Source organism: Aphelocoma coerulescens, chromosome 4 (genome assembly GCF_041296385.1).
Source record: "Aphelocoma coerulescens isolate FSJ_1873_10779 chromosome 4, UR_Acoe_1.0, whole genome shotgun sequence".
NCBI classification, from domain to species: domain Eukaryota; kingdom Metazoa; phylum Chordata; class Aves; order Passeriformes; family Corvidae; genus Aphelocoma; species Aphelocoma coerulescens.
Genome location: NC_091017.1, coordinates 30452354 through 30473203, shown reverse-complemented (window position 1 = coordinate 30473203; position 20850 = coordinate 30452354). Strand labels below are relative to the sequence as shown.

The 20850-nt window shown below is 39.4% G+C and overlaps 1 protein-coding gene across 2 annotated transcripts in view; it reads right to left on the bottom strand.

Moving 5' to 3' along the window:
- EGF (epidermal growth factor) overlaps positions 1-5785 on the bottom strand; it is a 58927-nt gene extending 53142 nt beyond the window's left edge. For both annotated transcript variants that reach the window (XM_069013345.1, XM_069013346.1), the window contains exon 1: positions 5639-5785. In XM_069013345.1, the coding sequence (XP_068869446.1) occupies positions 5639-5765 (127 nt within the window). In that variant the 5' untranslated portion in view covers positions 5766-5785. The remainder of the gene's footprint in view (positions 1-5638) is intronic.
- Positions 5786-20850: the final 15065 nt, after the last annotated feature.

The window sequence follows — 20850 nt, the reverse complement described above, 5'->3', positions numbered from 1 at the left end:
CCATCCATCAGGTGTAAGTAGCACTGCCTTCATCTGCACTTTTAGTGCCAAAGGAAAGCATGGAGTTGCATCCTGTTGTAGCTGTTTTACGTGTCCTGGCAACCACATCCCCCAGTGGGAACTTTACCCTGTGAAAGAAATCAGCTTAGTGAACACAAAAGCTGTCTGCAGTGCCCTGACAGCCAGCCCTGAAAGGAAGAATGAGCTTCTGCTTAGTTCTCAAAGACTTCTTTATGCAAAAAAATGCCTTGAGAATCAGCAAAAACGATGAATCATGTCATCACGATGTTGGCAGCTCTCAATGACTTTGCATACAAATATACTACTTTATTGAGAGTCCTGAGAAAGGCTCTGGTTGCAGAATGTTGAAGCATTAGTATGCCTGGCAGGGACACAGAGAAACCACAGTGAGCCAGAACCTGAATTTCATTATGGCCCCAAATACATACATTATATACATAAAGTGTACGTGCAGATACATACACTCAAATAACCTCATGCAAACATAGTTCCTGTTCAGTTGGACTTTTGATTAATTCAATCCACTGTATTCAGCCACCACCATAATCTTTTCAACAAGGTTGAACATGAAATTTCATCTGGCTGACGAAGAAAGCAGCCCATCGCTTTTATCTCTTTTGTTTAAAGCATCCAGCTCCAAGAACAGAAGATAGCTAGAAATGGAAAAAACACTCCAGCTATCAGCAGGCCACAATGAAATAGATGATGCACAGTTCAGTATCTTTTATCTCCAATTTTAAATGAGGCTTAAAATACAACCTGATCACTCACAATTTTTGAGAGGATAGAGGTTGTGAAATGCTCATGTCCTATGATAAGAAATACAATCTGAATACAATGAGAAGGTTACAAGTCCTCGTGTCTTCCATCCCAGAGCCACAGAGATGATCATATCGCAGATATAACAGCAAGCGTGAACATATGATTTATCAAGTATAACATAGAATCAAATTTAGAATTGAAATACAATTAAGGAACCAGTTGTAGACATCTTGAAGAGAAAGGTCAAAAAAGATCCCCAGAAACTACAATATCTTTTATTCTTCCTTTCTGGACTCAGATCTCAAGTGTTTCCTCACTAGAATGGAAAAAATACCAACCTATCTTTGAAAAAATTCAATGTGAAATAAAGTCTGTGTGTTAATTAGTAACTACAAAATGGACCTCTACTACCTGGATCATGCAACTTTCAATGTATTATTACTGGTTTGCCTTTCAACGATGAAAGTCATGAGGCATCATCAAATCCTGTCATCCAGCTCCTTTTAAAATCAGATTTCAAATTAGATCCTAAAAAGTAGTCAGTTTTTAGAAACAGAAAACGAAATTAATAACTGCTATTTTACACTGAGCAAAACAATGAGTTTTTCAATATTAGTCACTCGCTTTGGGAGTCTGCCCTGTAACCCTCTTTAGGATTAAGTACCATGGGATGTGTGATGCCATTTCTGTCCTTTCTTGTAACATATTTGCCTCCTTCCTGTTTTGATCCAAGTTTTTACAGCTGAAGATAGTATTTGTCCACATTCAGCTGGATTCAGCTGAATGTGAATCTTCTCATGAATTGGTCTGTGGCTTCAGACCCATGTTGAATAATTCCTGACTACTATTTGCTAAAAATATTTACAAGCTTCTTTTCCCAAGTCAGTATAATAAGAAGTGAGCTAGCTGGAAGACAGCTACTGAAAGCAAGGAAAAAACACACCTCAACTGCAGCTCTTCTGAAATACAGAGGGAAGCAGTGGCATCTTACCAGGTTTATCCCTGTCACGACAGGGGTAGAAAACAGTTGCCCATTTCATTGGCTCTTACTGCTCCTTAAGAGATGCTTGCAAAGAAGAAAAGGAGAGTTAAAAAGGTTTTGGCATTTCATATTTCTCAGAATACAGACAAGAAGTTTTAACAGACTGTCTTCAGAATGCCACATGGAGCAGGATTTAGATAATTAAGGGGAATTTAAAGATGTAAAACAAAGACTAATAACTTAATGTTCCTCATCTCCAGTGCTCTGTGGTAGGAGAGAGGTGAACAGAAAGAAAGCAAAGTGTAAAGCTTGACACACAGAAGGAAGCATCTGACCAAAAGAGCTGACCTAGATAGCTGCAGTTGTCAACTTCAATTGCAGGCTGTAGCTCTGTAGGAATGTGCAGCATGTTAGCCCTGAAGAAGTGACAAGGGCTGAGCAGTTAATGTCAGAATTTGGCAGAGATATGCTGAGTTTAAGAACCTGTGATTAGGCAAAACTTCAGTAATGTGGGGGGTTTTTTGCCTTCTTCCAAGACTTTTTTACAATACTGTTGGGTATCTTAAAAATTACTATCTTTCTTCATTTTTAAAACTTACAAAGTGAGTATTTAAGGTCAGTCCTGAAACCAAAGTACACCTCCAGTCTTGCAGTATCCAGAAGATAATATATTTGCCTAGGGTAGCCCAAGACTAACAGGATTAATCTCTACTCCAAAATTGATAATTCAAGGGGCTGCCCTAGGCACTGCTCCAGACAAACATGTGCAAAACTTTTTCAGTCTTGAGTAGGGAAAGGATTATACAGCGTGGGAGAATAAAAAATACTGTTGTTAACGTGGTGTTTCAGGAGGGCACAGGCAACTGATTCCAACAGACACAGGCCCATCCTCTGGTGTCCCATGTATGCTTCCATTGTCAAATATGTTACAAATCAAAGTTCTCCTGGGATCAAATATGCACATGTTTTTTCTTTGTAGGAATAATAGCTCCTTTGGATGCCAGACCAGTTTTCTTCAGAGGTAGAAGGTTCTAGGTTTCCACTGGGGTTTAAGAAAGATGAGTTATTAAAGGTGACTGAGACCACAGTCCTCACAGCATCTTAAAATAAGCTATTAATTCAAGATGGCATGTCAAAAATTGCAGAAGTGCTTCCAATTCTACCATAACTTGTCAATACATCAATGCATTCATTCATCAGACTAGTTTTGCTCTGACCTTGCGATCTCTTCTCCTACACTTTCTTTCCTATAAGCTTTGCTCTTTTGGGACTAACAGCCCCTCAGAAAGGCCTCTTCTCTCTTGTCATACCAAGTCAGGATTCAAATAATTTCTCTTAAAATAACTGTATAAAATTATGTGAGACATTTAGGGTTAGATTTCATTATAATTCCACAGGATGAGGAGGCCTTTGATCTTTGAATATCCATAGAAAAAAAAGGAACTAATTAAGGAGTGAGCTATTTAGCAATGTAAGAAGAAGATGACCTAGACCTTTGTCAGAAGCTGCAGTATGGCAAACAGATCTAGAAAAGCCTACGCACATTCTGGCAAGCATCACTTGTAAGAGTTCACTAACAAAGAGCAGACACCTTCTCAGTTCAGGGGAGTCCTTAGGGCTGGCAGGTTGCCACGGCAGCCTCAGATGATTAAGAGCATTTTACAATTGGTGTATCTATTACAGCTCGCCAAGAATGGTCGCCAAGCCACGATTCAGCTTGCTGTCATTGTTCACAGCTCAATGGTATGAATCATGTCTCCCACTCACCACTTTTATCCCCAGTATTACCTTCAAAGCCTGCCTCCAGCTTCCTGCCACTTGCTCCCACCCCACCCTCTGTCTCACTTAATGACTGAACTAGAATGTCACATGTCCGGTCTTCTGGTCAGAACACCAGTTGTGCATCCAGTACACAGAGGAAGGAGACAGGGAAATCCCTTACACTGAAGCATCCTTCAGTCTTACATTTCATGTTAAAACTTCATCTTTGCTTAATCCCCTGTAATCCAGTGGTCGGTAATTGAAAAATCACCGTGATGCATCTCATTTTTTACTTGTTCTATGTCATATGGAATTGCTCAGAGTATGTCACAGTAACATCAGCTCTTATGCAGAAGATTTCTTCAGCTGCTATTTCTTGGAGATTTTGCTGAGGCACTGGCCAATCTGTATCAGTGTTTTATCTAGAGCCCTCCATTCATACAGCAGCTGATTTTCAACAGAAAAGACTTAATGCAGGGCAGGTTACGTCTTCATTAATGGAAGAGCAATATGCATCAATATGCAAAATATGTCCACTGGAAAAAAAAACCCTTTGCAGCCTTTTGCACGTTAATATTTAGAGTGGGGTTTTGACTCATTAAACAACAGGCAAGCAATTCCCTTCATCTCAGTAGGATTCCCCCGTTATACACGAGCTCTTAATTGGGCTACCCAGTAATGCAGAAGCCATAACTAATGAACACCCTAATCAGCTTGTGCAAGCTAAGTACATGTCAGCAAATAGTATGGATCTATAGGAGAGGCTGTGTAAAGTGCAACAGTTGCTAGGGATATGGCGCACACACTGCATGTATTCCAGCCTGGGCTTACAGAGAACCAGGTCTAGGCTGGTCCCAGGGACCAAATGGCCATCAACAGCAGAGAGGAAAGATGATCCCTACAGGGACACCCTCTGGTTTAAGCTGGCCTAAAGGGAGTCCAGTCTGTGCATTTTGAGAGTGCTTTCCAACGTAAAGCAAACACAGTAAGAGGTGGTAATAAGGAGATTAATTTCAGAAGCCTGCTTCTCATTTGAACTGAAGCATCAAGGTTGGAACTCCCTAAGTGTGTTTGTCTCTCAGATAAACCTTCAGTTGGGTTTACAATTTGTACACAAAAAATGCCCAGCTCCTCCCCCTTCAATATGACAGCATTTGACATGTAGGCTTCTATTTTCTGCTTACGAGATGGTATTTCTTGGCAGAAAGCACAGAGGAAGCACCTGTTATTACATCACTAGAATCATGACAAGAACTGAGTCAGGGCCTCTGAAGCCCAAGGAATCTAAGGCAAAAAGAATTAACTCCAAGTATGAGGTCTGTTTTCTTGAATCCTTGCAGAGCATTTCCTCATCTCCTCACTGCAATGCCCACAACTTCATTGGCTCTGGATTTCTTGAAAGAATTGGACCTCATGGTAGCAGGGGAGGGAGAAGGGTTCTGTCATCCTTTTTCTTACACTCTTTAAAGAATTGGAACCTTCATTTTACATGCTCCAGACCTCTGGAGATGATTACAGTAATGTTAGTGTTGCACATTTCTCCCAGACCTCCCTGCTACAGTATTAAGCACACCTGCTATACATGTATTGTATGAGATGCATTATTAATATGAGCACACACATCTACATGTAACAATAAGCATAGAAAAAACAGATTTTAAATTTGTCTAGCCCACATCTAAATATGCACTAGTACATAATCATTAAAACACTCTTTCTATATGTATATAGAAATAAAAAAACACATCTATACTCAAAGGTTACATATATTAAAGCACAAATACATGCATGCTCATGTACTGAAACTATGAAGACACTAAAGCTGTGGCAAGGAGTTTTGGTAACTGAAGAACAGTTCATATCTCTTAATGATCATATGAAAATTTATTCTGCTTTCTGCTAGTTAAACCAACAGAAAAGTGCTGATTTCTGGAAAAAAAAATAAAAAGAGTTATGTTCATTTTGAAATGCAACAGGCATTGAGAAGCTGACTTATCAGTTCTCCCAGTACAACACAAAAGCAATCTGTAAAAAAACTCTTTGAAAATTATGAAGTGAAATTAAGAGAATACAAATGCACTTTTCTTAATCTGGGAAAGTTCAGCAACTTACCTATACAAGCAGAGTTTTCAGGCTTTAATCTATATCCATTAGGACAGTTCCAGTGCTGCAGAGCTGAGAGGCTGACAAAACCAATTTTAAAAAACACTGGCAAAAAAGCAACAAGGAAGAGAAACATAATCCTGAGGGTTTTTTTGTGCTGTCACTAGAGAAAAACTAGCTTGTATTCAGTCATATCCAGGACAAGATGAGCATATGTAATCCCAAAAGGTTTCTGCAATCTGCCACTTTAGACTCAGACATCTTATCACAACTTCAAGTTTTATCTTTGCCTTGCTTTTCTTGTCACTTTAGACCTTACTGTGTCTGACTACAACCTTGAAGAAATTCCTGGGAGATTTCTTCCCCACACACATCAGGGCTTTTTTTCTCTCTCTCTCTCGTTTCTTTTTTTTTCTCTTTTGGAAGCCAAGTATGAAATGCCTGACACTCTTGCCACAAATTTAACACAGCTTAAGAGCAATGCTAGCAAGGATCACTGCAAATTTCCTTGCAACAAAGCTGCCGTTCAAATCTTAAAAGCAGAGAATTCAAAAACTCTTCACCACAGCTCTCAGTGGAGTGCAGGGAGCGAAATCTCCAGGTACCGTCCTTCTCCGGAACACGGTTGTTTTCTACATTCAGACTTGGATGGGCTCCTCTTTTCTTTTTAAAGCTCTGCTTGCCCCACCTCTTCTCTTTTTAGTACCACTTGAGTGAACCCTGTGTTTGCAAATAGTAATGTGGTCAGTTCCTTACTACAGGGAACTGAGCCAGCATGCAGATATCCAGCCACCCATAATAAATACAGTCTCTTTAGAAAAGCAACGCCTCCTGCTTGAGAAGTACCTGCAGCTTGCAGCTAAGTTTTTTTCCACAGAGATTGTAGGCAAGTTTATTTAATCCTGTTCAATCATGATTAGTCACATTTCTGTTAATATCGTCCTGTCATTTACCAACAGAAACAAATTTTATCATCAAAATATTTCATGCAAAAATCAGGGAAAAAAAATCCCTCTGGTTTCTCTGATATATTTTGACTGGAAATTCAAATCACCTTAAGGTCAAGTTCATATCTAGGGTATGTGTTTGCAATTTTGAAATTATCTCTCTCAGGTCTGAATTTGGCCCCTATGCATCTCCAGAACAATACTTGTTGTTAAAGACTGGGGTAATGATTTCTGAGCCTGCATCACCCACAGATGTTGCAGTCTTTTATATGTACACTGGTGCTGCACAAGGCTACTGTCAGGATGCAATGCTCTTTTACACCTGTTCCACTGAGGCATAAAAACTAGACAAATTCCAGGTGCATTAAGCTCATAATTCTTCAGTATTGAAAAAAAACCTCCTTTTCCTTTAGTCTATCAGCCTAAACCAGCAAAGCTCTAGAGCACAAGCATAAGTTTGTGCTTCTAAGATTTACTGAATTTGACAGTGCTGAGATTTAAGCATGTGTTTAAATGGTTGACTGTGCCAGGCTTTGTTGAGCTAACTAATGTGAGGCAATCTGGTTCTGTCACTTTTTTCTTTCCTTTGATGTTTTTAAATTTTTTTCTGGAGTGTTATGCTGGAATGAATACTAACACAACAGCTGGATACAGCAGCAGCACCAGAAGGTTACCTACAACTGTACGAGTTCTGTCTCTGGGAATTCTCCCTCTCCTCTCCTCTCCCCTCCCCTCCCCTCCCCTCCCCTCCCCATATTTGTCTGGATCAATAAGAGTCCAGACTTGCACTGTCAGAAGATAGGATTATAACCTGGTTATAAATCAGGCCACTTTCCATTAAAAGTAACTGTTTCTTGATGTTTCTGTCTGTGTGCAGGCACATTCTGGTCTCTCAATCTTCACTGCTACAGCCACTGCAACTAGTTAAATCCAGCCTGACAAATGGCAGCCACATTTCCATATACTCTGTTCAGAATCGAGTCTTTATCCCACATGCTATGCTATAAAATACAATAACAGTAATGTAAATTATGCAGGACCAGACTCATGCCAAAGAGCATTTGCTTCTCCAAATAGTCCCCGGGAATACAAAAGGGCAAACAATGTGAAAGCACAGTATAATGCCATCCCATCTAGGATTACAGGATCCTGCCCAGGAACTGTGGTATGTTCCATATGAACCTTTTACTAATTCTGCAATCATCAGTTCCTCCTCAGGCAATTGTCTTCACTGTTCGACTGGGAGCAGGCAACCTTAACAGTCTAAAAGGAATGTGTCACTTCTTTGTGAGCAGCCACCAGCAGTATTTGCCAGACTGTGAGGGTGGCCATCCCAGCACATCCCTGACCTCCTCCAGGGCAGACTCAGACAAACTCACTGAAGGAGACAAAATGAATAAGCCCTCCCTTTCCTTTTAAAACTCAGAAACGATTTCTGTCTCACATTCTTTCTGTCTCTCATTTATACACATTGTCTTTTCTGAACATCTCCCTCAATCTTCCCCCACTGCTCCATTTCCTTTACACATTTGCCTTTACACAAAGCACAGTCAAAGGCGCATCCCAGAATTTGTGGGTTTTTCCCTCTAAATTAAAAATAAATACATAACTCTCTGACAAGCCAATACCAAATGACCTATCTTTCTGAAGGAAGAAAACCCTTCACTTCACCTCTCTAGAGAGCTGTTAATAATTAATTTTACCGTCTTAGAAGTATAGGAATGGCTTAAAAACAGGAAGAAAAAATCTTAATAGTGGAATTACTTTTTTTACCCTTAAACCCCAAACTTAGCTTGGCCCAGAACCAGCTACCAAACCCACAATATTATGAGATTTAGGCCAATGGAGGTAACTATGCATCTAAAAATGGATAGAACCAATCACCTCCCCTTTACAACAAACCAGAAAGTTGTCAATAAAGTTTGAAATGCATCAGGCTGCGGCACACCTACACTTTTAAATCATACTATTTTCCATCAAGTGGTTCAGCATACTGCTCACAGTAATTCCTTCACACCTGAAGTCATTTAGCATTTCAGAACTTGTTCAAATGAGTTTCTGAAAAGCAAACTATTGTGCTCACCTTCAGGTATTAAGTCCAGCAATCTACATTAGTCTGGCACTCATATGGTAAATTAGACCAAAATAGCTCAGCAGTCTCGTTTGTAGGGCTCACTGCAGAATCACTCCCAATAAACTCAAAATCATCCCCCTTCATCAAATGTGAAGAACTTAGTTGAATTTGACCTGCTGACTCAAGACACACCAGAACTAAGAGCAAATAAGCATTTTATCCTTTTCTCTTGGAGTTCTCACTATCTTGGTTGGCTTTGGAAAGCTTTTTTTACCAAAGTTGGTAAAGATCAGCCAGCGATTCAAACAGCTTCGTGGCTTCTTGGCAAACAGCTGCTCTAGTTCAAGGACAGTATATTCTGACTGTTTCTAAACTGTGGAGGCAACAGCCCTCCCTCAGCTTCCCAGTGCTTTCAGTATCTACATTGTATTAATAAGCACATTGTTTAAATCATATATTGGCTTTTATTCTTGCTCACTACACATTACACTACCTTGTCAGCAGTTCTTTTTCTGTCAGCCTCTGAAAGCCTAATTCTGGCTTTAGGCATATTCTAATGTGGTTACAATTGTATTTTATAGCAATCATAATCCAAACTACCACCAACACAGGTTGATTATTAAATGTGAGTTCACTGATGTAGCATAGGAAATGTGTAGCAGCTATCTCTAGTACAAATAGCACAGAGCAGCAAGGAACATTCAGATCCCACAAAACAGATTCCAGAACCTCTCTAATGGCTCCAGAAAATCTGCCAGCCCCTGGAACAAGATGCTCATGTATGTTTCATTCTGTCAGAAAAGGTATTGCCACCAGAAAAGCAGCTGATTAACACAAGCAGCTTTGGTGATGATACTGGGGATTTCTCACAGTCTTCAGGAAAAAGCACCCAACACTTGCCTAAGCCATGCCTTACACCTACTTGCCAAAGCCTGATCTCAGGGCCAGTGTGGGGATAGCTGACTGATCACTACACTTTCTCTGACATGGCAGTGCTTGATTCGGTACTATTAGTGTCATTTCAGCAGGTTCAGCCTGCATCATCTGTAATTCTGACAAAAGGGACATTATGCAATACTAAATTGCCTGTCAGACAGGGCAGGGAGAGGCACAGCGTGAGAGACTGGCATATTCCAGTGATCTCTAAAAGCAGGAATGCCTGAAATCTCCTCCTGAGGTATGATGGCCATTCTGGCTTTGTCCTCAAGCATGTCACTCGCCACTTCAACAGTTTGGAGATTATATTTGGCTGGCAGGATATTTTAATTTAATTTACTAATAAAATTAATTAAAGAGTGGGGCTTTAAATCGTGAAAGCTTTTTGAAAACCAAGTGTTATTGTAAGTAATCTCTTTCCACTTATCTCTTGCACAGCAGCAATTATGAAAAACGTCCACTGGGTTTTTTGGAAGTTTGAGTACCATAGTTTTTCTGTTATAGTTACATTTTTTTTCCTACTACAAACTGATCTTAAGCAAAAGAAAAAACTTAAATAATCTGTGTTTAAAGCATACTGTTAATTATAGCCTATACTATCTTTTTCAAAGCAGTTTTACATTTAACATTTTAGCAGGCACCTTTCACCAGCTGCTATACAGTAAATACTTATTTCATCATCTAGACCACACTGGAATTCACAGAAGGATCCAGAAAGAAAGTTAAATATGCACTCTCTCCTATCCCAACAGCCAGAGCAAGAGGGAAACATTCTGGGGAAGCCACATAGCACATTACTGACTTATGACATTTATCAATGTTAGATGACTACTTTAGGCCTCTATGCTAACAGACATAAAGGAGTAGTTAAAATAGCACGTTGAAGCAGTCAGTTGGCTCTCTGAAGTGGAAATAAAACTGAAGATAAAGCAAGTCATTTTTCACCATGAATAAGATCTCTGCAGCTTGCTATGTGAGAACATTTAAGAAAGGCTCTTAGTAACAGGTATGGCATTACTTCACTATCAGAGTGAAAAAAATGTATCCTCTCTGTGTTTTTTGCTGCTTTCATCCCAAGGATAGCTCTGTTTCCCTCCCAGCAAAATGATTTCTAGAATGCATACTAGAACAGCTGCTCTAACAGATCTCTCAGAACAAAGGCACTGGCTGACATCTAATTTCACTAATTTTTAGAATTCTTGAGTGCTCACCATTTACACTGATACCACTAAGAGATTAGGAATTCGTCTGTCAGCCCATAGGCTCTTATTTGAAGTCCATCTATCACAGATACTGTTACTTTTACTCTTTTTATCCCATAAGTTCTGGCCTGGGAAGGTGAACAATTAAATTTACTTTTTTAGTCAACTTTTTCCTCCTCATTACAGACCTTTTCAGACAGTTTATTCATCTTATGACTGTAGAGAATATAAAGCAGGGAACAATTTATGGTTTTGTTTTATGGCTGCCTTGCTGGCTTTGTGGAACAGAATCACTGCATTTACCAATCCAGCTCACTTTGTCCCATTAACTCCGTTTCACCTGGCGCATCTGTAACACCAGTCTGGCATATCTCAACAAACCCACATCTGCATAAGCTTACTTCTGTCTAGCACATCTCAAAGACAGAATCAAACAATATGGACAATAAATAGGAGTAGAAGTAGAAACGGGCATTGTTATAGACAGCCTTACACAGCAAAAGCACCTGAGGTGAATCCAAGACTGGAATTATCAGAGATGTTGCCAGTGCCCAGTACTGAGCTCCTGCAAGCAGGCTGCAGGATGCTCCCAGTTGCTGCTATACTCAAACACTCTGGAGGAGGCAATGACATCCTGAGCATGTTGCAAGCCACATCCTCTCTGTGCAAGTTTATTATTTTCCTATACATGGCCATGCAGCTGGTGCCAGAGGGCTTTGTCGGTGAATTGCTGGGCAAACAAGAGCAGGTGTAATAAAATACACTTCTAGCGGCTGGGAATGTTCCATTTTTCTACAATTCATAGAACAGATTCAAGAGATCTCTGGAAGAAACTTTGTCCTGATTAGAATATATTTGAGTATTAAGCCCCTCCTGAAATATTTACACAGAGCCCGCTGAAAGTAAACTTGCACTGGAAGGACAAGTTTTTGATGTAACGTCATTTCTTGTGTGAGACAATTTGACAGGTGCAATATAGAATAAAAGCAAAATAATGTATGGGGGTCAGACCCTACCCACAGTAAGTGGTTTCTTATACCCTGCTGGGAAGCAGTAGGCACAGAAAGTGGCAAGTGATCAGCAAGGGCTCCGCCATGCAGGAGGCAGCTTGACCTGACACCACCTCAGGGAGCCTCACAGCTGCAGGCAGTGCAGTGCCAGAGCCTATCACAGACCCAAATACCTCTGTGAGCATGATATCCCAGGACTTGGCATCCAAATCCTGCAACTATCAAACACACCCTGCTTGAGGCCACAGCTGTCAATTCTTCATCTAAACAGGGACAAGGAGAGAAGAGCAGTGGGGAAAAAGGCTGGGGCATTAAGCACAAGCAAGAACACACATTATATTTAGCTTTTAGATAAGGGTTCTGTACTTCAAAGATTTGAACAGATCCCATATTGCTGGTTGGAGTGCAAATATGGAAGATCCAGGTCAGACTCATCTGACAATGGTCATTTCAGAAAGGGGAGAAACAGTTCCCTGCAGTAGTCATTTTCCCTCTGGAGCATTGTAAAACTGCACTACAGGAGTCCCCTGAGACTGCCTGCAGGAGTCAGAAATAGTTTTATTTCTATGGCAGTTTTGAAGAAATTGAAACAACCTAACAAAGGCTTGGTATCAGGGACTGATCAGGCAAGTACTAAGAACTGCATTAAACATGGGGGACGGGGGAAAATCACTTTTCAATAGAGCAGCATAAAATGTGTAACCAACAAACACCGAGCAAAGGGCTCACTAACACTCACACCCATTCTCACAGAATGTCTCCTTGGCTGCACACAACAAGCAGTGTCTGTCTAGCTGAAGGGTGAATGAACAGATTCCTGGAAGTTACAGCTACCCCCTTTAGACCTGCCAGCACGTATTGGCTAGTGTAGCCTGGGCCTTACACTAGGCTAGGAAAAGCAACAGTGAAATCAGTCACAGTTGGACTTTGCAAAATAAAAGGTCTGTAGATGCACAGAGAAATTCTGTGGATGCTATAACCATATGCACAGCATATTAAAAGGTTCCTTCATTCCACCTACATCCCTGCCACAGGCTTCCTGAGTGATCTTGGCATACTTTGCAAATGGTCCAATACTTCCTTTTACATGAAGAAACGTATTTTAATGTAATAGCTGTTATAAAGTGCACTAAGATTCTTGGATGTAAGGTTGTACTCAAAATTGCAAAGTAGTTGTTAATTTATTCCTGCTAAAATCACATAGGGAGAACAAATTCGGCCATAAAATGCAAGGTAAAAGATAAAATTAATTTGGATTTGTACATAATTTGTACATGAATTACGTACATAATTTGTACATAATAATTTGTACATAATGTGGTGGTGCAAAGCACTGAAAACTTTTAAACATCACTTGTTTTTCTCAGAATGCAATATACATTTATTTCTATATGGAAAAACACAGTAAAAATACACTTCCTTCAAATGAGATATGTTAATTTTTGTAGTGCTTTTGTATCAAAAATGATTGCACTGTACTGTAGAAACTTTTCTTTTTCAAAGTGCAAGCTAAGTTTATCATAACAAAATTCCTGTTAGTGCTATGAGAGCATTTCTGAGAGCCACTGCCCCATACACTGTATTAAAAAAATGCTCCACACTCTCAAGTCACTTCACAAGTTACCAAACTAAAATTGTTATAACAATGAACAGAGTATCTTACCCAAAATCACCACCTATAAGGTGCAACCCAACATATTATAGCATCTTTATTAAAAAGCAGAGTGTTTCAGGGCCATTCTATATAATATTACAACAGGGCATTAGGACAAGATTCTAAAAAGGAGCCCCCCCTCAAATCCTCCTCAGCAATGAGCATGGAGAAGGTTTGGTGTTCCTCTTGGGCAGTGCTTTGAAAATTAGCCATAGGTGCCCAGCTTTCCAAAATGAAATAAGACTCCAGTAAGTGGAGAGGGGCACAGGAAATCTATTCTGGGAGTGTGTGTTCCCAATGGTAAAGAGCCTTCTCCATTTGCATGTGTGTGTTTGGCTGCCTTATTTAGAGCTGGGCTGGCAGGCAAGGCAGGATGTGTCAGAAGAAGAAACTCAAGCACCTAAAATATCTGGGGCAAACACTAAATTTCTATTGCAATCTGTATATCCAGTGAGAGACACAGAAGGACCTACCTTTTGTGTGTTGGCACAGAAGTCACTCATTCCTGCTTACATTGCAGATGCTCACAGCCACTCATTGCTGCAAAACATACGGACCTAGGGCAGGGACTCTCCTCAAATGTTGCTGGATGGCAGGCTTACCTTCACATTCCAGGATGAAATACCTAGAGTGACAGCTCTGTGCTTTCAGACATGAAGGAGAAACTGATCCTGAGCTCGCTGATATCAAACTCCCATTGATTACATAAAAACATTGGACTGGGCCTATCTTGTGGAAATGACAGGTTCTTGTCTTAATCATCAACACAGCTTAAAGAAGTACATTTCTATTTTATCCCTCGGAAATCAAAAGAGATTAGGTCCTTTGGTAGGGGAGTATCACTATCATATGCTCTCCAGGGCCTACTTAAGTTTTTGGGGGTTTTTTAATATGTGTAATTTAACTTAGGCCTGATACTGAGAAATAAGAGAAAAATTGAAAAATATTTCTAATATTTTAGAAAATATTAGCAAGCATAACAGCAAAAAGAGGACAATCTGATTAAGACTTCAGGATATTGTTTTTATGTCATGCCCTTTTACACCTGTCCCAAACACAAGTTGCCACTGTGTGAGCACATGACATGGACATTTTTTTCCCAATCCAAAGTCCACATGAGGTTGCAGCAGCAAATACTATCTAGCAATTGGCATCAATATTCCTTTTTCCCTACTGCCAAAACCAGGCACCTCTTCACTAATATCAATAAAGAAATAATACCTTCAAAAATTATCAATTATTAAAAATTCTTCAAGGCGTAGTGTTCTGTGGATCGAGTATTCAGCTAGTACTAATACTTTTGTAATAACATGAAGAAGAACTATCTATTATCTATTAAGTGCAGAACAGTTCAAGAGAGGACAGTGTTATAAGCATTTAATGCTCAGTGGTTTGCCTGTACTGATGCTTGATGCAGCTTGCTACAGCTGCATCCACAATGAATAAATGACAACACTCATCTTTCACATCGCTCTGGTTTTACCAGGATGCATCAGATTAAACATATTGTGTAGACTAATGTACAGACAGGAAAATACTGCCATATGTTAGATTCATTTGTTTAATATAGACTGATTTGCCGTGAAAACTTACCTCCAAAATTGCCAGGATTTCCCCTCACTAGCAAACTGGACTTCTCATAGAAGTACTGTAGTACCTATTCAGTAGCTTAGGGGGAAAAAAAGTCTTTTCGATGCAGCAAAGCTCTTGGTAGTCAGTGCTCAGACAACATTATTAGGACTTGGAATAATACTCTGGAGATTGGAGTGCTGAACTCAAAGCAATTTTCTGTGACCGGGTGAATTGCAGAGTTACCAATAAGCAGCATTTCCACAAAACTACAAAAAGTAGTCAGCCAACACTAAAGAAGGACTCAGTGTGCTACATTGTGAATGGCAGTGACTTTTCCTTTCTGCAGCATCATTACTTACGTAGTGCATGTGTTAAATTCTGTGAGTGGCAACTTAGTGGCAGGTGGAAGGGCTGTTCCTCACAAACTGCTGAACTTTGAGGATGGTGGAACTGCTATGGAGCACGTGCACATAAAAGAAAAAAGCTCTCTTGCATAAAAGTGCTGGGCAGAACACAGGTTGCTGATGGCTGGTAAGGCCAATTCAAAAACCCATGGAGAGTTTTTATTTGTCTGTTGTCATCAGTGATTATTTATCCACACCAGGTTTGTACAGTGACTAAAGGAAACCCTTCAGTTACACCTCCACAGGCTCCTTTACCCTGCTCAAAATCTGTCATTTGTGGTTTCCTCCATAAACAGTCAGTCAACCTCAGAGAAATTTTTGGTGTAACATTTCTGGGGAGAGGTTCAAAACACGTTAGTAGGTGACATTTTTCCATTACTTTTTTATCAATACTGCAAGTGGCTTACCCTTTACCTGACACACTGCTGAAGTTATGAAGATGTGGAAGCATCTTCTGAATCTCTCGTGTGTCCCAACCTCTCGCCAGACACTCCTGCTATTTATGCCCACTTATTCTTGGTGTCTGAACACTGCCTGAAACAATGTGGGACAGGATTCATCTCACTGTAACTGGAGTACCACCGCCCTAAATCTTGCACTACTGGTATTTGCTGAAATGGCTGTGGGCTCAGAAACATTGTCAAATGTCAGTTCCCAGGATGTTGTCAATAAATCATTTAGAGCATCTTTTCAGAACCTATTCCTGTGTTTTTCCCCCAGCCCACACAAGGCTGGCATCATACAGTTCACAAAGAACATGGCCTTTTGTGGAATTTACTCCAAACATTCATCAGAGGAAGAAATCTCATCATTTCAGCTATATTTTTAGGTGGTGACATTTGATTTCAACTTCCTCCAGGCCTGTCCCCCTGCCCTTTTGATGAATCACAAGTTATTTGTACTGTAATGGGCTTCCTACAGTTAAAGTTCTGTCAATTCATTCTGCCCAGAAATATAACCAGGAAGGATCAGAAAGATATGCAAGGTATGTTCAGAGTATAACAGATCCAATAAAAGTACATCACCTACACAGCTTATTTCCCTCTTCAGTTTCAGTATTCTACTCAGTAAGACTGAAAATCATTCAGGCAGCACTGCCCAAGCTCACTTCAACTATCTTTCTAGCTGCCAGTTGTTACCAAACACTGGTCTAGCTTTTCCCACTTAACATGTGGCCCATCTAATTTTTACAGTTCAGTTACATTCTACTGATGACCTAAGGTGTCAATCCTGCAGCTCCTTTCCTATGCAGATTCTTTTTCTGTCCTTCAGCCTATGTTTTGCCCATCCATAAGTCTTGTTGCACGGCAGTTACCTCAGCTTCAGAATTGATATCAAATATAATGAAAAAATCATGTACAAGAGTAGGGTCTTTTGTCCCCCAGGTCAGATTTGTCTAAACTCTACTGAATGTCTTTCCTAGATCCATTACTGGAACTGGTGAATTGCTACTATTCTTTCTCCTCTCAGTTCTTGCCCATATCTTTACAAGCCAAACAATTGGAGGATGAGATCCTTCCACTCAGGGAACTGCATATTGCTCAGCAGAGTGTTTTTATTCTTTATTTAATCTTACTTGTGTGCTTTCTGTAGGAATCTCCCTTGCTTCTTATGCATACCCCTCCATCACAGCGTTTTTATTAGTTTAGAATCTGTGTTTGATTAGGTGCCAGTTTAGCGCTCAACCTCAAGGCAGACTTGTACATAGATAGTTACAATAAAAATTCTTGTTTCATGTTCCAGCCACAAAACTATCATTTATGTGTTCTGCTTGTACTGAGCACCTTTCTAAATGTTCGTCCACCGATTCTGGGCTTTTCCAGTCTTTTATTTTAAAAAGAGCAATTGTTTAACATTATTCCTTTTTTTGGCACAACTTTTGGCTCATCACCCCTTAAAAGAATTTTCATTACCATTCTTCTAGTTCTTTATGAAGGTCAATGAGCTTTAAGAATCACCCTTTTCTCTCTCACACCATTTGATTCAGATTTCATTTCTAAATCTCTGAATCTTCAGTAGTGACAAACCAAAAACATAATCACCTTATGACCAGACAAACTCTTGTCTCTGCCAGTCCACATTCAGGCATTCTCTAGTGTTAAGTCATTGTCAAAGACACAAGAAAATGTCGCTTTTCTATCAATAAACAAGGGACTTTATTACTTACCTCTCCTCATGAATTCCTGTTACAGTTTGAAAGAAATAGTTCATATAGCTACTGGATATGTCTACTCAATCATTTTGCCTGACCAGAACAAAGACCATTATTTTTCTGGTTTGTGAAAAATGTTTCTTTCCTTGTTTTTGCTGCTGATTACTTTATCCAAAGGGAATGTCGGCTCCTCTGTCAAAGAGTAAAAAATGCTCAAGCAAGGAACAAATAAACAGCACTTTTGTGTATGAAATTATGCCTCCGCCATTCTAGAGAGTTCACTTCCTAGTGCTGAGAAGTAATTTAGCACAATCTTCTACTGAAAAATGCTATGCTCAGATTTTAGGCTGAACTCAAAATAATTGACACAGAACTCCAGGAATTGAGAGCTTTGGAGATATTGATCCAGACAACAGCAAACACTACAATTGCAAGGTGCAGTGCCCAAATTCATGTGGAAGTTAAATCACAGAGGGAGAAAGAGAACAATATAAGAGTACAGTAAGCAGCCAGCTACAGAGAATGGTAAATTAAATTCAGAATAATATTACTTCCTCTGATCCTCAGCTATGAAACATGATGCTCAGAGCAAGCAGGAACATTATGATTCCTGTTCTCACATTCCTGCTTCAGCAGGGAGGAAGTCACTCCATCATGTCACTTCTACGCCAGAGAACAAGAAACACCAAGGAGTATTCTTTTTTGGAGAATCAGTGAGAAACCAGAACAGGTCACTCAAGACCTGAGAGCATGCTCTGGAAAAATACCCACAGATGATGTCATTCATGTGCAATCTGAAGCGAGCAATACGCTGCAGGATTAGTCTAACACTGAAGAAGGCTTTATCCAAAGAGAAAAGTGACATTAAAAGAGAGTAATATTATTCTGAATTTAGTTTGCCATGCTATATAGCTGCCTGCTTACTGTATGCTTGTCTTTTCTTCTTTCTCTCTCTGTGATTTAACTTCCACATGAACTTAAACACAAGGGACTGGGCTAGAAAACAAAAAAAATAATTGGTACAAATTATTTTTGGAGTCTCAAACATTTGGTCAAATATTAGCAGGAAAAAAATTCAAGACACATGACTCAGTAGTCCATCTGATCAGCACATAGCATTGGATTTCATCATCATTAATTAAATCAATTAATTAGTTCTTACAAAAAACAATACTTACAAGTATTGGATTTAATTTTCTTTTTCTTCAACAAAGGTGTGGCTGTTTTAGAGACTGGGAAATAATACAAAGTAGACTATACATATTGTTTTGTTCTGATTTTCCAAAACAATACTAAACTAGAAAGCATAAAGGAGAGTCAAGCAAGAATCTGATCTAGAGATTTGTTCATTAATTTACTTTTTGAAGTATTAGAGAAGTTTTTTTGAGGATGCTAGAGGTTTCCCTCAACTGTGTGCCTAAATGAATAAAAATACTTTAAAAAAAAAAAAAAAATCAACAAAGCACTCATTTATTTGACTGAACAAGCAACCCATTGAATTTAAATTAGAATTGCACCAAAACTGCTAGTAATCGTCATTTTGGATTGTTCTTCCTTTCCATCTAGCCCAGCAGCATTCTCAAGTGTCAGCAGCCCATGCCAGAGGCCTTAGAAGAAACTGCGTGAACTTTGTCTGAGGCAACAACCTTGGAATACTCTATTCCTGCCCTCAACACACACACATATAAAGCTCCTTTCTCCTGTATTGAAGTGAGTAAGAAAACACATTCCATTTCGGCCTTCTCTGGGCATAAGCATTTCACCAAGTCTCTCTCACCTTAGTTCCAGATCTTAGTTAAAGATAATAATAAAAAACCAAAAATAAAACAAAAACAAACAAAAAATGCCAAACAAACAAAAAACCAACCAACCAACCAATCAAAAAAACCCCAAGAAACCACACCACTACCAAATTCCTTTGACTCTTCCTCAAAAAACGTGTGTCGAATATTTGATAGCTCATCATATTTTAGAATAGGGTATTTTCTTGTCAGAGCCTCTTCTGCAAAATGTAGACATTCATACACTGTCAGTGAACTGGTATTCTGTTATTATCAGAGGTTAGTTGTAGTTGTTTGCACAGTCAGCTCCTTTCATAATACTCTTAAGTCAATCAAGGGTCTTTTAAAAATACCAGACCTGAAGTTAGAACAAATATACTTAAAATATATACCTGGCAGGTGCTATTGATCTTGCTGCAGCAATTCCACATTCTTTTCTAAACAAAAGGTTAGGATGTTCTTTCATAAAAAATAGAAAGCTGGAGAAAAGTGCAGTTACTTCTATAGTGGGAAATACTGTATCCTTTTGTTCATAACTGCTTTCTGCCTTTTTGATTGAAAAGATTCCCATCTTGAACCCTGATGAATAATACAGCTTTGTAAAAAAAATATCTCCTCGATACAGGCTGTGTTTCAGACTGATATTTCAGCTTGATTTTCCACTTTTTAGTAAGGGAGTCGTTCAAATATATCAAAATGACACATTAATCAGGCCTTTACTTCAAAGGGAATGCTGATCTTTTGAAACTCAGAGTAAAAAAATTTCTGTGATTTATAAATAAAAGATAAAGTATCTGTTCTATTGAGAACTTCTCATTTTCAACAAAGGAATGTGACAGTGCTGACCTGGAGCTTCTGTGGCTTTCTGTAACACCTAGAACAATGCAATGAATTCTGTGAGAGAATGAATCCAGGTCAGCAGGTTTCCAATCTACATGCAGTTAGATAATTAAAAAAAGATTCATTTTGAAATCTCATCTGTGGTCATGAAGAAGATTCAAGTTTGTGTTTACCTCCCAGCCACAAATCTAACAAACTGGTTGTTTTGAAAAGAAAATCATAGCTCAAGATGGATGATTGTAGTATATTACATCTTGGTTACAAAGCCTCTCCAGAACAGTTGCCTCTCTTTCTAGCAATAAACTCACAAGCTACTTGCTCCCCCCTTTTCAGTTCAAAGGCAATGCTCTCCAAAAACCTCTCCCAACTTTGACTGGGACACAGGCAGACTTCAAGGCCAGCTTCAAGTGCATTCTTCAAATTTCCCTGGTGCCATTGTTCCACACTCTGATTTCATAGCTGCCCTCACCTTGTCAAAACGGGGCATGTGTAGTGCTCCAATCATTGCAATAAGGGCAGTATCTTCACCCATCATTTTACCTGGCTACAGATGCCCCAGTACCCTTGTCATGGCAAAATTTCAAGCAAAATACTTTGTGGCACACAGTCCCAGAATTCTCTAGGCTATCACCCTTCTTCTGTTGTTTCT